The sequence below is a fragment of the Salvelinus sp. IW2-2015 genome, linkage group LG4q.1:29 (assembly GCF_002910315.2).
Source record: "Salvelinus sp. IW2-2015 linkage group LG4q.1:29, ASM291031v2, whole genome shotgun sequence".
Taxonomy (NCBI): domain Eukaryota; kingdom Metazoa; phylum Chordata; class Actinopteri; order Salmoniformes; family Salmonidae; genus Salvelinus; species Salvelinus sp. IW2-2015.
The window spans coordinates 10,502,964-10,520,780 of NC_036842.1; the positions used below are offsets into that span (position 1 = coordinate 10,502,964).

Below are 17,817 nucleotides of genomic sequence, written 5' to 3' on the forward strand. Positions count from 1 at the left end.
TGATAGGATAGTGTGGTGGTGTTCAGATAGAGTAGACTACATTACAGATATCTGCCTATAGATACTCTAAATTGAATACTGTTGATGAAATGTGACCATATTTAAAAATATATATTTTTGAGGCAGCCGTTTGAATTTAGTCTGTTCTGCTATGTCAAACGCTGCGGTGGTGAAACTTCAGTGAAGACTCTGATCGTAATGAAATGAGCCCCCAGCATGTTTTGAAAGCCAAGTTCAATGACACTCAGCTGAGTGTTTACCTCTACACTCCTCTCATCCAATCCTTACCATCCCACTGTGAAACGAAAATAAACKAAAAAAAATGCTTCCTCGCTGGGCAGAAATAAGTTATTTCCTCATTCTCCTAGAAATATGGTTCCCGMTTTTGATCAAATAGGACCTTATGTCTTTGATAATGGAACTGACATGATTTGCAGTATGTGCTGCATCATATGCCACAGTTCTATGATGATTGGTACAGTTCATCAGAATTCAAACACAAAGAAGCAGTTTGCTCAGCAAAAAACKTTGGGATTCTGCAGTCAGACATCAGCCAAAATAATAGGAGACATTAACATTACAAGGACAAAGTGCCACCATGATTTATACTGGGAAAGATACAATAGCCAGGACCTMATCTCCATGTCCCTTCTACTGTCCATCAGTCACAGACAGGGTAGTCAAAGCATTACCTACAGGTATTGGMTATAAGCACATTCAAAAAGAGACAATGGGTGACATTTGCTGTACACCGACAGCTGTTGTTGTGAGTAATACAGTMATTTTTGTTCAATCAGTGCTATTTAGAAGACTAACAATGTCGCCCATGGTTATCAAAAAAAGTGATGCCATTCCTCATTGTTGAGTACAAAAGGCAGGATCAGTAATGACAGGGTATAATAAGCCTACATTCACTTAGTACTGGCTTTGACTACTAACTAACTGAGCCCTACTCTCGCTCACTCCCTGACTCTTTCTCCCCCTCCCCTTCTGATCACACTTCCAGCAGACCTAATGAAATTGCTTTATTTTATTTTATTACCATCGGCCACTGCACTGGGTCAATTCAATCAGGCTTAGTGTTGGTCCTGCTTGCTTTGCAGATGGGCTGACAAGACACAAAGGAGTTACACAGGGATGTTTATGATCTTGACAAGGAAACATTGAGAATCAGTCTTTACTCTAGTGTGTGTGTGTGTGTGTGTGTGTGTGTGTTCTCTCTCTCATGACCATGGACTGACAAAATTGTGATAGGGGTAGTACCCTATGCACTGTGTCAAATATGTAGAACATAAGAGAAGGAAAACGAATAGATAGATGCCTGAAATCTGATCTGAGTTACAACAGTGAGAAGAGGCAACAATACATTAGATACAGTAGTACTCCAACCAAATACTACTAATGTAAAGAAAAATACATAAAACAAGCACCCAGACAGGTCTGGTGGTGCTGAGTTAGTGGAAGTACACCTGTAAGTACACCTGTAAGGGTGGCGGGAGGGATGAGTAAGGAAATAAGGGGGAGGAGAAGAAGATAACGTAAGAGGAAAAAGTTACATTACYGGTTTCCCCTTTGACCCTGATGAAGTAATGCTGTTGCGTAATGTCTGACAATGTTTTAAAATCCCCTTACCTTTCTGATACTACCCGTATCCACGTCAGTTAACCAACCTACAACAACACTGATTAAACTCATGAGGTTATAACACTAGCATAACCAGTGAGGTAGTGGTAAAAAATGTCATGGGTAAACTAGGGCTGTGACGGTCATGGAATTTTGGATGACGGTAATTTCGACGGACATTTTTTCCCTCTTCTCGGCTTCTGACTGTGTGCTGCCATAGATTTTATTTCTGTGTGATGCTGCTGCACCTTGCTTGTAACGCACAGCGTTGAGATTGCCTGCAATGACAACAAGCTCAGTCCGTTGATGCTGTGACACGCCGCMCCAGACCATGACAGACCCTCCACTTCCAAAATCGATCCCACTCCAGAGTACAGGCCTCGGTGTAACGCTCATTCYKTCGACRATAAACGCGAATCCGACCATCACCCCTGGTAAGACAAAACCGCGACTCGCCAGTGAARAGCACTTTTTGCCRGTCCTGTTTGGTCCAGCGACGGTGGGTTTGTGCCCATAGGCGACGTTGTTGCCGGTGATGTCTGGTGAGGACAGGCCTACAAGCCCTCAGTCCAGCCTCTCTCAGCCTATTGCGGACAGTCTGAGCACTGATGGAGGGATTGTGCGTTCCTGGTGTAACTCGGGCAGTTGTTGTTGCCATCCTGTACCTGTCCCACAGGTGTGATGTACCGATCCTGTGCAGGTGTTGTTACACGTGGTCTGCCACTGCGAGGATGATCAGCTGTCCATCCTGTCTCCCTGTAGCGCTGTCGTAGGCATCTCACAGTACGGACATTGCAATTTATTGCCCTGGCCACATCTGCAGTCCTCATGCCTCCTTGCGGCATGCCTAAGGCACATTCTTGCAGATGAGCAGGGACCTTGGGCATCTTTCTTTTGGTGTTTTTCAGAGTCAGTAGCAAGGCCTCTTTAGTGTCCTAGGTTTTCATAACTGTGACCTTAATTTCCTACCGTTTGTAAGCTGTTAGTTTCTTAATGACCGTTCCACAGGTGCATGYTCATTAATTGTTTATGATTCATTGAACAAGCATGGGAAACAGTGTTTAAACCCTTTACAATGAAGATCTGTRAAGTTTTTTGGATTTGTACTAATTATCTTTGAAAGACAGGGTCCTGAAAAAAGGGACATATCTTTTGCTGAGTTTGTGTGCTCCTTTGCTACAACACCTTGCTTGTATCAGCAAGGAGCAACATTGGAGATAACATAAGACAAGTACTGAAAACAATGGAACACTATGAAMAATCTGGGAAACCAGGCTGGGTATTCATAGCTGACTTTGAAAATGCTTTTGATAAAGTACGACTGGAATTTATATATAAATGCTTGGAATATTTCAATTTCAGGGGAATCTCTTATACAATGGGTTAAAGTTATTTATAGTCACCCTAGGTGTAAAATAGTAAATAATGGCTACTTCTGAGAAAGTATTAAACTGTCGAGAGGAGTAAAACAAGGTTGTCCACTATCGGCATATCTATTTATTATGGTCATCGAACTGTTAGCTATTGAAATCAGATTCAACAAAAATATCAAGGTGCTAAAATCCAGGGCTTAACAACAAAAGGTGTTATTGTACGTTGATGATTCATGTTCTTTTAAATCCACAATTTGGATCCCTCCACAGCCTAATAGAAGATCTAGATACTTGTTCTAACCTCTCTGGATCACAACCAAATAATGATAAGTGTACTATATTACGTACTGGATCACTTAAAACTACAACTTTTACATTACTGTGTAGTTTATCAATAAAATGGTCTGACAGTGATGTGGACCTACTCTGTATTTATATCCCTAAAGAAAAACAATTCTCACTACAATACATTAATAGAAAGTTGGTAAAAATAGATAAGATCTTACTACCATGGAAAGGAAAAAGTATGTAAGTTTCATTTAAGGACCAAAAAATCTATGTGGCACAGCTGTACAAAATAGTTGGGGAAGAGATTTGATGCACCGATTCCATGGCACATGGAACTGATACACAAAACGACGCCAGATTTAAAACTTCACATTTTTCATTTGAATTATTATACAAAATTCTTGCAACCAATATAATGTTATATACAGTGCATTCAGGAAGTATTCAGACCCCTTGACATTTTCCCCATTTTGTTACGTTACAGTTTTATTTTAAAATTGATAACTTTTATTTATTTTTCATCAAACTACACACAAATACCCCATAATGACAAATCAAAAATAGGTTTAGAAATGTTATTCAACATAAAAAACTGAAACATAACATTTGCATAAGTATTCAGACCCTTTACTTAGTACTTTGTTGAAGCACCTTGGCAGAGATTACAGCCTCGAGACTTCTTGAGTATGACACCACAAGCTTGGCACACCTGTATTTGGAGAGTTTGTAGGTTTCCTCCAGACGTGACAATTGGTTCAGGCCAGAGTTCAATCTTGGTTTCATCAGACCAGAGAATCTTGTTTCTCATGGTCTGAGTTTCCTTTAGGTGCATTTTGGGAAACTCCAAGTGGGCTGTGATGTGCTTTTTACTAAGGAGTGGCTTCCGTCTGGCCACTCTACCATAAAGGCCTGATTGGTGGAGCGCTGCAGAGATGGTTGTCCTTCTGGAAGGTTCTCCCATCTCCACAGACAAACTCTGTCAGAGTGACCATCGGGTTCTTGGTCACATCACTGACCAAGGCCCTTCTCCCCACATTGCTCAGTTTGGCCAGGCGGCCCAGCCCTAGGAAGTGTCTTGGTGGTCCCAAACTTCTTCCATTTATGAATGATGGGGGCCACTGTGTTCTTGGGGAACTTCAATGCTGCAGAAATGTTTTGGTACCCTTCCCCAGATCTGTGCCTCGACACAATCCTGTCTCGGAGCTCTACGGACAATTATTTTGCCCTCATGGCTTGGTTTTTGCTCTGACATGCACTGTCAACTGTGGGACCTTATATAGACAGGTGTGTGCCTTTCCAAATCATGTCCAATCAATTGAATTTACCCCAGGTGGACTCCAATCAAGTTGTAGATTTTTTTTCTTCATAAATCAGCAAAAATCTCTAAAAAAACAGTTTTTGCTTTGTCATTGTGGGGCGTTTACGTTCCACTAATCCACTGACTAGAACATTGGAAAGTTTGGTGGGCCATATTGTTAAACATAATCGCAATGATTAAAAAATGAAATCAAATAATATATTTAATAATATATTTTTTCTTCAATCTCCATTGTCATTTTTGTGAACTATTAATGGGTTTTATAACAGTTGGTGAAAAGTTATCCTCTTCTTATCTATAGGATAAATTGGTGAGGAGTCGTGAGGAGAGAAAACGAGGTTAACCTGAAGAGACGACTCTCGGGTTTCAGTAAAAGCCCCTTTATAAACTGCTGAAGTAAATACACACAGGTAAGATGCAAACCCTGAGAATGGAGCTAGCTACTGTACAGGTGTTCCATCCTTCCGCTCCAGTGCTGCTATTGCCCCGCCCTGCTAGTATGTGCGTGTCAGCACAAGGACTATTATTACCTCGTCAGGTGAAACCTGCTGCCTGGGTGTTGCCAATAGGAAGTCACGTCCATAATCCCTTCCTCCAGGAACTTTGACCTGTCTGTTTATCGTAAAAAGAGAGCGCTAATTACACCTGCTCTAAAGACAGAAGCAAGGAGAAACGTTTAGGTGTTAGGGGAAAATGCTGAGAATGTCAGCTAGCATGATCATGAGGCAGGCAGTTGGAATAAAAGGTTTTCCTGGAGTGCTTTGTTGTACAAAGGACATGACACATTTTCCTAAGCAACAGACTAGCTCCAGATAATTATCTAGAGATAAGCTTGATGATGCAAAAGATGTGGTGTTAAAAACATGTCACCCTTTTCAGTAGAATTCGACCACAAAACTAAATGCTAATCACTTTGGGCCCTATTCAGACTGGAGTTGACTTGTTAAGTCTACTTACAGTATCGCAAGTCAGAATCGGGCCGTTTTAGAATAGCCTACATAGGACATTGAGGCTATATGCAACTAGTATCTCCCTGACAGACATTTGTGGGCTGGCAAGCGACTCTACTGTGAAGCTTCTGAGTAATGTTACAGTTACAAGCCCTATGAGGGACAATATATCCCTAGGGAGAGGAACACACAGACACACACCTGGCTTTAAGCTCAATTCCCTGAAGAACCAAGGTTGTTGTTTACCAGCTTCTCTATGTGCTGTACTCCTGAGAATCACAGCAACTTCCTGCTTCATGGTACAATTTTCTTCCTCTGTTTTGTGCCTTACATTTTTACAGTTAACTTCCCTTCAGCTACRATACAGTAGGACCGAAACACGGACCCTCTTACATACAGTAGCCAAGTGTATACTTCAGGAGTTTAGGACACTGGGGTCTGGAGTAAAGAAATGTCTGTTTAGGCGTGTATGGAAAAAACTTTTAGAATAGCCTGCAAGATAACTTATGTTGGCACTGAAAGTGGCTCACTGACAGCACCCTATTACCTGTTAATGAAAGKAAAGTACTGCACTGGCATGTCTAAGAAACAATGTATAGAGTAGAATTACAGCATCATCTAATACCTTTTGACATCTTGCAATGGAGATGTTTAACATTAGCTGACTGCTGCCATTTAGCAACAAGCACTTGTCAATACTKCTACATTAAGTGGGAGGTGAGAGTTCAAACAATTCAAATATTGCAATGATAAATGGGAAAAACAAAGGCCTACCAATAGGCTGGGACACAAGCATATTAGAAATAAGTGAATTGTCCTCTCGCTATCATTGCCTCAAGTTAAAGAAAAGGTCAAGACAGCGTAACATTCCTCTGAGGCCCACATTAACACATACAGTTGAAGTCGGAAGTTTACATACACTTAGGTTGGAGTCATTAAAACTCATTATTCAACCACTCCACAAATTTCTTGTTAACAAACTATAGTTTTGGCAAGTCAGTTAGGACATCTACTTTGAGCATGACACAAGTCATTTTTCCAACAATTGTTTACAGACAGATTATTTCACTGTATCACAATTCYAGTGGTTCAGAAGTTTACATACAGACTGTGCCTTTAAACAGCTTGGAAAATTCCAGAAAATTATGTAATGGCTTTAGAAGCTTCTGTTAGGCTAATTGACATTGTTTGAGTAAATTGGAGGTGTACCTGTGGATGTATTTCAAGGCCTACCTTCAAACTCAGTGCCTCTTTGCTTGACATCATGGGGAAATCAAAAGAAAATCAGCCAAGACCTCAAAAAAAATTTGTAGACCTCCACAAGTCTGGTTCATCCTTGAGAGCAATTTCAAAACGCCTGAAGGTACCACGTTCATCTGTACAAACAATAGTACGCCGTCATACCGCTCAGGAAGGAGATGCATTCTGTCTCCTAGAGATGAACGTACTTTGGAGCGAAAAGTGCAAATCAATCCCAGAACAACAGCAAAGGACCTTGTGAAGACGCTGGAGGAAACAGGTACAAAAGTATCAATATCCACAGTAAAACGAGTCCTATAATCGACATACACTGAAAGGCCGCTCAGCAAGGAAGAAGTCACTGCTCCAAAACGGCCATAAAAAAGCCAGACTACGGTTTGCAACTGCACATGGGGACAAAGATAATACTTTGTTTGAGAAATGTCCTCTGGTCTGATGAAACAAAAATAGAACTGTTTGGCCAATGACCATCGCTATGTTTGAAGGAAAAAGGGGGAGGCTTGCAAGCCGAAGAACATCATCCCAACTGTGAAGAACGGGGGTGGCAGCATCATGTTGTGGGGGTGCTTTGCTGAAGGAGGGACTGGTGCACTTCACAAAATAGATGGCATCATAAGGCAGGAAAATGAGTGGATACATTGAAGCAACATCTCAAGACATCAGTCAGGAAGTTAAAGCTTGGTCGCAAATGGGTCTTCCAAATGGACAATGACCCCAAGCAAAGTTGTGGCAAAATGGCTTAAGGACAACAAAGTCAAGGTATTGGAGTGGCCATYACAAAGCCCTGACCTCAATCCTATAGAAAATTTGTTGGCAGAACTAAAAAAGCGTGTGTGAGGAAGGAGGCCTACAAACCTGACTCAGTTACACCAGCTCTGTCAGGAGGAATGGGCCAAAATTCACCCAACTTAATTGTGGGAAGCTTGTGGAAGGCTACCCGAAACGTTTGACCCAAGTTAAACAATTTAAAGGCAATGCTACCAAATACTAATTGAGTGTATGTAAACTTCTGACCCACTGGGAATGTGATGAAAGAAATAAAAGCTGAAATAAATAATTCTCTCTACTATTATTCTGACATTTCACATTCTTAAAATAAAGTGGTGAACCTAACTGACCTAAGACAGCGAATTTTTAAAAACTGAGTTCAAATGTATTTGGCTAAGGTGTATGTAAACTTCCGACTTCAACTGTAGGCATTTGTCGTGGATTTAGGAATCCACTGAAACCTCTGAACAGAGGGCAGGTTTAGGCTAAATTCACTCCAAGGCACCCCCTAGCCCAAACTGTAGGGGGCTAGTGTCGACTCCAAATAATCGCACTCTAAAAGGCCCACAGCTTGACTAAACACAAAGAAACAACATTCCACCAGCAAACCAAACACACAGAGGGTAGGCCTAATTACTATAGGTCTGCAATGACATCACAACATCTACAGGTTATGTACATAATGCAAGGTAGATAGACGACACATGCTGAATCTGTGTTTTGACTACAACATAGTAAGCTAAAAAAGAATGTGTGTGCCAACTGGTACAGCCGTTGATCACAAAACAGATGGAATCGTAGGATTTGTCTTTATTCTGGATTACTGGGCTTCATGGGTGGGGGGGGGGGGGGCTACAGAGAGTGTGAGTGGGATGGACCAGGAGGATAACAGCTTATTAACTGACGAGTGCAATTTGAGGACTGTTACTGTACTGCAATCCAGTATCAAAACTAAATCTAAAAGCTAAATGGATTCCTAATCAGAAGACTTTGAACTGGCCCAGCGAGACAGAATTATGGCATGAAGAATCTTCTGATACAATATAATTCACAGACTGGGTAGAATATTTCATAGAGATGTCACACAATGCAAGGTAAAAGGTCATGGATGAAAGCACCGAGCAGGAATGACTAGAGAGGAGAAWTACTCAGATGACAATGCCTACAGGTGTGTCTTTAGTGTTTTACAATGATGTCACAGTCCTATTTTTTACTAACTATASACAAAGGAAAACATTAAGAAAAAGGTTTGACATCTGTCAGASTAAGTTAATTATTCACAGGACAAAGTTTGACTGGTCTGTCCCTGAGTAAACAAGAGAGACAGAGGGAAATAACTAGTAAATAAATAGAACAATACGTTTGGACAGAGAACTGTAACAGCCATTCACTCAACAAGTCAAAAGTTGAGTAAAGGGAACACCTAAACTAAATCCAAGAGTTCTAAAGTAAACAACAATGCAGCTATTTTTGTCATTTCTGCAGAGGAATGCGAAACTAGATTTGGAGTCRTGGAGGATTAGTGACAAATAATGTGTGTAACCTGATTCTGTTCTCTATCCAATTACACCTGCAATGTATGACTCTACACTTCAAAGACATCGCTTTCTCAATAGTTTGGCTAGGTTTCTTCTAGCCCAATTATGGACTAAAGTAGCCCAACGTTACTCCTTATAGTCCAAGGACCTTACATGTTCTGTTTAAAGGTGAAATGGCTCTGGCTGCCAAAAGAGCCAAATACTCCATTTAAACGTGAATCGATATCAGTATGGTTCTAGAAACATATATCCCTCTACTTTCATATCACAGCAAAATAATTTCACAAATGCAAAAACACTAACTGTACACTGTTTTAACCGGTTTTAACACAGTTGCAGCCGACAGTATTTCTCAGTGACACCACGTTTGTGGCGTCTGTCTTCCGTTTGCACACAGGTGTTCAGAGACGCAGATAGCTAATTAGCACAGGTAGTCTTACGTCTGTTATACGTAAACAAGCACTGTAACATGGAAATATGGCCATGTGGGAACCCTAACCCTATTAAAAAGGTATGAAGTAAATTAAACATTTTGTTTTTGAAAATTATTTCTCGCTGATATGAAAGACACGTTCCTTATGTTTCCAAAACTGTGCCGCAAGCGATGAGTGTTACTGTTTAGAGCAAGCATCAGGGCTTTTAAAMAACTCCCCCGGCCAGGAGACACTATCGTCACTAGGCGCTGAAGGCAGTTAGTGTCTTTCATTGGGCTAGTTKTCTTCCTGAAATGAGTCATTCCAGTGGTGTACACAAATCTTCGAGGTTAATCMACACATAGGCCTACACCACAAGAAACTATAATATTTCATAACAATTGGAACAAAATACGAAGTATAAATTCAAAGTACTAATTTCACACAACAATCTATGTCAGAGAGTAGGCCAGTAACCCATCAATTGTCTGTAATGTGTGTAATGGTGTCAGCTCAAGTTATTGTTGCATGTTCATTCAACTGTGGGCCCCCAGTATTGGAAAATAGGCTAGTGGCAAGGCCCCCAAAATGTTTTACATAACCCTACCAAAGGTATAACGAAACAACCACATTTTTCCATATCTCTAAAGGTCTCCTATATATGAAAAGGATGGTTGTATACAAATATTTGATATCAAAAGTGGTTAAATTGATAGATGTTGTGACATCCCCTTAACTCAATCAGTACAGAATAATCCCTGGCTGGAGGGGGAGTGGGCCACATAAACTCATGTAACCCAATACTGCAAACTCTGATATTGCTCGAATTTGGAATACAAGGAGACAATTATCTGCCCTACATACCGAAACAAACAACATTAGCATATGTTAAAGCATCTTGTAAATGTAGACCTGTAAACACACAGATACAATAGACGGCAATATCAACTACGAATATTTATGATGAACTTCACGTTTTGGTAGCTGTTCAATAGAAAACTTTCCAAGTCAAATTTGCTCTCATTCAATGCCGTCTGGTCCTGCCTGAAAGAAATACATACAGTTACACATTCTTTGATGTTGTGGCTATTGTAATTGGCTCTAAGGAAAACAACAAACACCCATATAAAAAAACTTTTGGGGTCCAAGGTTCCTTAAAGRATTGCAATTAGGTCAAAGGGGCAATCACAGATTATCTTTATATTTTGCCTCAAATCCTAAATCTAAATTATGGCTGCCATAATAACATTTGATCACGGTTAAGTCACCTGCAAATATGAATTTTGTAAATGAGAGGCATTTATTCACAATTGTGTACAACCCTCATGCCTAATTGTGAATCAACTATATTCGGATTCCAATATGGCCAACATGATTACCCTCAAACACCTTAGCCTGCATATAAATAGCCCTTGTTAATTTTGTTATTCTGTCTTTGAAATGGTTTCATAAGGCTCTTGGTATATCAAGGACAATGAGTGGCACTGTCATGCCTCTGTTGTGTTTGAATAGCCACAATGTGTGTTCATGTTTTAATCTCATTCATATCAACAAGGGGCAATACCTTCAAATATAATAACAAGCCTTCACAACACACAGTATCGTAACCAAGTAACAGGAAAGCAACCGTAATWAAACAGTCAGCTACTCTAGTAGTGTATACACTACCGTTCAAAAGTTTGGGGTCACTTAGAAATGTCCTTGTTTTTGAAAGAAAAGCAMWTTTTTTGTCCATTAAAATAACATCAAATTGATCAGAAATACAGTGTAGACATTGTTAATGTTGTAAATGACTATTGTAATTGACTATTGTAATTGGAAACGGCTGATTTTTGGGGGAATATCTACATAGGCGTACAGAGGCCCATTATCAGCAACCATCACTCCTGTGTTCCAATGGCACGTTGTGTTAGCTAATCCAAGTTTATMATTTTAAAAGGCTAATTGATCATTAGAAAACGCACAGCTGAAAACTGTTGTCCTGATTAAAGAAGCAATAAAACTGGCCTTTAGACAAGTTGAGTATCTGGAGCATCAGCATTTGTTGGTTCGATTACAGGCTCAAAATGTCTAGAAACAAASRMCTTTCTTCTGAAACTCRTCAGGCTATTCTTGTTCTGAGAAATGATGGCTATTCCATGCAAGAAATGGCCAAGAAACTGAAGATCTCGTACAATGATGTGTACTACTCCCTTCACAGAACAGCGCAAACTGTCTCTAACCAGAATAGAAAGAGGAGTKGRAGGCCCCGGTGCACAACTGAGCAAGAGGACAAGTACATTAGAGTGTCTACTTTGAGAAACAGACGCCTCACAAACCCTCAACTGACAGCTTCATTAAATAGTACTCGCAAAACACCAGTCTCAACGTCAACAGTGAAGAGGCGACTCCGGGATACTGGCCTTCTAGGCAGAGTTCCTCTGTCCAGTGTCTGTTCTTTTACCCATCAATCTTTTTATTGGCCAGTCTGAGATATGGCTTTTTCTTTGCAACTCTGCCTAGAAGGCCAGCATCCCGGAGTTGCATTGACTACGGTAACTGGAATTTTATCCCAGCATGAATGTTGCTGGGGATACACCAGTAATGGAATGGTTGGTTGTCTGGATGTGAAGGACAGTCTGTGAAAGGGCTGTCAAAAACAGACTTGCCTTTAGATCTTTCCAATGCATAATTGGCCTGTGGGTGTTTTTATTTATTTTTTATATATGTTGAATGTGGCAAAATGTCCTGCAGGTCACATTCTACATATTCCTTCATATTCCTTTGGAAGTCAGGTAGGATGATAATTTCGCCAATATTATCTGTGGGTGGTTGGCATTGATTAGCGACTGGGGCACAACAAGCAGGAGATGTAGAATGACAGAACCTGTGAGGGTGACTTCAATTTAGAGGTTAGTTAGAGTGTAGCTATTTTTTTTATTTTATTTAACTAGGCAAGTCAGTTAAGAACAAATTCTTATTTACAATGACGGCCTACCCCAGCCAGACCTGGACGACGCTGGGCCAATTGTGCGCCGCCCTATGGCACTCCCAATCACGGCCGGATGTGATACAGCATGGATTCGAACCAGGTACTGCAGTGACGCCTCTTGCACTGAGATGCCGTGCCTTAGACCGCTGCACCACATAGACTATGACTAAGAAGCGTTGGTTGTGAGGGACATAGCACAGCTCCACACACATATACATTTGAAGGCGATACCTGGGATTTGATGGACAGTAAAAGGGTTGCAGAGGAGGTGGAACAGACTAAGCATGACGCACAAAGACCGCTCTCATAGTCAATACCCAGCCACCATAAACSATCACATACAGCAAGTTTTACCATCCTAAGGTTCCTCATTTGCCATAAATGACATATGTCCTCATAGGGATGTTGGGATTTTCCCAGACCAAAGCATGAGTCACATCAGCAGAAAAGGCCATTCTTCACAAGTGAGTCCAGTTCAGGTATCACATGGCTTGGCCAGCCATGGTTGGTAGCCAAATACAGTACGTACATATGAGGACAATGCACGCCAGCAATGTCCAGATGGCATTTTTGCTGTTGAATGGCCTCCTGACATGTGGCAGTCCAGTTCCATGGTGTGTCTGTCTCTAGTAACTACATGAGGGAAGGACTGATAGTGGATTGGGCCTATCAAGGACAGTTCTGGGAGATCCAGGATGGCATGTGAAGGCCCAATAAGTTGATGGCATTTCTTGTCAATGAGTTTCAGGTTGTGTTGGTTCATTGTAGTGAACACCTGCCTTATGAGCTTGTTTATGTGTGGTTGCATCCTCCCCATACACCATAACTGTCACCAAGTCAAGATGTACAGCAAGTCCAAGGCAGATAGCCAGGATGGTGGACATGAAAGTCTGGAAGAAGCAATGTGCCAGCTCAACCCAAACAGGATAAGAGTGCACCAGAACATCCCAATAAACATCAGAAATGCAGTGAGCCAGCAAAAGGTCATGTTAGATTCAGGCAGACATATTAGACTAGCAATGAATCAAAGCTCACTTCTAAATGATAAGGAGGTGATTTGAGAGCCCAATCCTGGAGGTGCAAGTTATACCACAGTGGAGGCAAGTTGTAGAGCTAGGGAGACGGTGTCAGAGTCCAGGGTTAGATTATCTGTCCTGTTGTTGGAGCCTCCCAGTCGCCTCATTGATCCTCAGAGGCTTGTGACTTGGAATAACTACTTGGTGTTGCCATGCCAAGCAGTCTGCTGCCTTTTTATATATCCAGACAAAGGTGTTTGAGTGTATTCATGAATTCCTAACATAGTTGAAGTACACAAAAATTATCTTGAGTACAGTACACAAATCTGACATTTCTCATTTAAAACGTGTACAAATACAGGTAATTAAACCACCATTTAATTGCAATGTGGCAGCCATATTGGATTTGGAGTCAAATCTAGGGGGGGAGGGGCCTAATGTAATTGCAAGAGTAGGGGCTAAACAGAGGAGCCTTTGGCTGGAAAAAAACATGACAGTCTTTAGTGTCTGAGCCCACTTGCCTTAGAGCTGATTACAGTAGGCACAACTTTAAAATAAAAAATGTAACTGTATGCATTTTTGTCAAGCAGGACCAAGTGAAGTTAAACTATTAATTATTATGATGAATGTTATATTTTCATGCTAGGTCTAAATTTCCAAAGGGAATTAAGATATGCTAATGTTATTTGTTTGTGTATGTAGGGTAGACAACTGACCACTTGTATTACAACATTTCAGCAATACCAGAGCTTTCCATTTTGGGTTACATGAGTKTGTGGCCCATGTCCCTCCTGTCAGGCATTATTCTGCACTTTTTGAGTTTAGGGGGTGTTTTCCTTAGAGCAAATTACAATAGCCACAACATCAAAAAACATGCGTTGCTGTATGTTTTTTTCCCAGGCAGGACCAGACAGCCCTGAATGAGAGCAAATTTGACTTGGCAATGTTTCTATTGATATTTACACCTATTTTATCTCTGTGTTTACAGGTCTATATTTCCAAAAAGCTTTAATTAAGATATCCTAATGCTGTTTGTTTGGGTATGTAGGGCATTCAATTTACTACTTTTATTCCACAATTTGGGTTGAGTTTATGTGGCCCAGCCCCAAATCCATCAGCCAAGCATTATTCTGCACTGTTTGAGTTAAGGTGGTGTGTCACAATATCTATCAATTTAAACACTTCTCCAGTAAAATATTTTTATACAACCATCCATTTCGTATATGAGAGACCTTCGAGATAAGGGGGAAAAAATGGTTGTGCTTTGTTATACCTCGGGTAGGGGTATATTAGCCCTTTTTGAGGATTGGGCACAAGCCTGTGTTACTGCATAAAGCATGTTCCCACTAGAAATAGAATATTCAATCAATCCATGATTAAAACGCCTCTTTTGACCCTCTTCACAAAGCAGCTTAAGTATAAATTGTTTGTAATTATCTATCCCGTGTTCAAAATTCACTGCCGCCTGGGAGATACTGTACAATCAGATTATGAATGCTTTGACTCGCTTTCCTTTAATAAGATATTATCAGTTATTTTATCTTAAGACTAGTCAGTATTGAAAATGTATGATTTTACTATTAYGGACACAACTAGGTCCAGCAGTAGCCCACAAGGCTAGAAGACAACAGTAAACTACAACCGAACACCGATACCAGACCGAAACTAAACTTGCTCGTGCACCTGTCAAACAAGCTGCAATGACATCCGAGCAAGCAGAACTGGGATGGCTGGCGCTCGATTTCTTCCTGAACACTTGTCATTATGCCTGCATTAAAATACATGACATCCAAGCAGGAAACTGGCTACAATGGCGAATTCTACAATTACACCCTCTATAGATGTGGTGGCCCAAGAGGTTGCCACAATAATTATGCAGTTATGCAACACGAAATGGACCTGGACAGGAGAAAGAAGTGTATATAAAGAATCAATTACTGTACAAAGCACTCACCTTTGAATATAACTCGTTTACSGACATGGTCCAACACTATCAACGAAAACTGAAAAGTAACTGCAGCGTTTTATAAATGACAATATCTCATGATTGTTGATAATCCCATAAAGTTGTTTCATCTAATTAGAAGTTAATTTCGTCGTCATATTCCCGAGTGTCGTCGTCCAGAGTTGAGTTAAATATGTTAGCCACTTCCGACCCCTTTCCTGGTCACGAACGGCAGGTGTCTTCACGTGGATGAGTTGCGTAACACCTCAGTTTTGCTTGATCCCCCTTATATTACTCAATAATGAAAAACGCCAACGAATGACGACTGGATATGGGTAGCCAGCCCCAGTAGGTTATAAGTGCAAATACATAAACTATAAATAGTTGATCAATAGCTTCCCTTTAGATCCTCCCCGTCGTATCCATGGACTCAAGTCATGTTGACTGGCAATGGCTCAGGCTGTACCGGAGTACCGCACGAGACCCCATCTGGCTCATCAGCGCACTACAATTTATTCCACGCTCTAGATTAGAACGAACATTAACAGTGGGGATACCATGGTGGACTGTGGAGGGGTAGATCCAATTATGGGTTTAGGTCATAATGTTACATTGAAAACTTCTAATATAGGCCTATATGTATGGCTATTATATGATTTATCTTGACACATTTCGGGAATCTTAATGAAATTAACGCAACTTTTTGCTCCACCCCACAAAATCATTCTGAATAGCAAAGGTATGGATAATCAATTACTATGATTTCCTGAACTCAGTGGACCTAGTATCTTAGTTCAAGGCAAGCATCAACACGTCAGAGTGTTATCTTTGATTGTAGTAGTACAATCTGTAACAGGAACTAGGCTGGTACCTGAAGCCTATAAAAATGTCATGCTTAAAATTTGAAGTTTTATGTCCATGACAGCTGCAAGGTTACAATATTTGGGGAAATTAGACTTTATAAAACACAGCATCATTTATACATCCTGTTCCGCATTTCGTCCCACTATGATCAACAATATCACAAAATACAACATGCACTGTAGGTCTACAGCAGTAGTATGTTACCTTGCAGTAGAGTTCATAGTCAATCTTCCCCTCTTGTCTCTTCATTATGGTGTTATKTTSCTTCACTTGCCTTTTCATTATGGCGTTATGTTCCTTCACTTGCCTTTTCATTATGGCGTTATAGTCCTTAGATACTGTATGTAGTAGAAGATTCTGCTAGAGTATTCAGAGGTAGCTGTGATTATTCCACGATCCAGATCATACTGTCCTCAAGTCATTACTGTCAGCAGGCTATTTAGAAAGAAGAAAAAATCCATTCCAATATCATGCCATGACTACACTCCCAACCACTCCTTCTGCAGGTATGGGGTGTTGATTGACTTCACCTACCAGGCTGCTATATGGAATCTGAAAAGTATGCAGGCACAGTCAAAATACATTCCACCCATTACAATCATTCAAATAAAAAAATAAAAATTAAAGCCCTGCCTTATCTCAGCTCACTGGTCACCATAGTAGCACCCACTCGTAGCACGCGCTCCAGCAAGTATATCTCACTGGTCACCCCCAAAAGCCAATTCCTCCTTTGGTCGCCTTTMYTTCCAGTTCTCTGCTGCCAATGACTGGAACGAACTGCAAAAAATCACTGAAGCTGGAGACTCATATCTCCCTCACTAGCTTTAAGCACCAGCTGTCAGAGCAGCTCACAGATCACTGCACCTGTACATAGCCCATCTGTAAACAGCCCATCTATCTACCTCATCCCCATACTGTATTTATTTATTTATCTTGCTCCTTTGCACCCCAGTATCTCTACTTGCACATTCATCTTCTGCACATCTACCATTCTTGTGTTTAATTGCTATATTGTAATTACTTCGCCACCATGGCCTTTTTATTGCCTTAACTCCCTTATCTTACCTCATTTGCACTCACTGTATATATACTTTTTKTTTTCTTTTTTTCTACTGCATTATTGACTGTATGTTTTGTTTATTCCATGTGTAACTCTGTGTTGTTGTGTGTCGAATTGCTATGCTTTATCTTGGCCAGGTCGCAGTTGCAAATGAGAACTTGTTCTCAACTAGCCTACCTGGTTAAATAAAGGTGAAATTAAAAAAATAAAGAGAACAGAGATCACAGATGGAACAGGTSACAAGGAAAATGACTAGTAATGTGTTATTTGCTCCATGCCTTGTACAAGAATACACAATTATTTTTCAACATTCTACAATTTGTAATGTATACATTCTACTGAAGTTCACATTGAACTACAGTAGTATTGATAACTAGCACTGATAAKTAAAAGGGTTTGTAAGGAAAAGGGTTTGTGTTATGAAATGGGC

At 40.6% G+C, this 17,817-nt stretch overlaps 1 protein-coding gene across 1 annotated transcript in view; it reads right to left on the minus strand.

Annotated features, from left to right (window-relative positions):
- The window catches only part of LOC111961417 (unconventional myosin-Vb-like), an 82,102-nt gene extending 65,379 nt beyond the window's left edge, over positions 1-16,723 (minus strand). The window contains 1 exon segment of the mRNA XM_070441267.1: positions 16,532-16,723. Coding sequence (XP_070297368.1) covers positions 16,532-16,642 — 111 coding nt within the window. The 5' untranslated portion in view covers positions 16,643-16,723.
- Between the last annotated feature and the right edge of the window lie 1,094 nt (positions 16,724-17,817).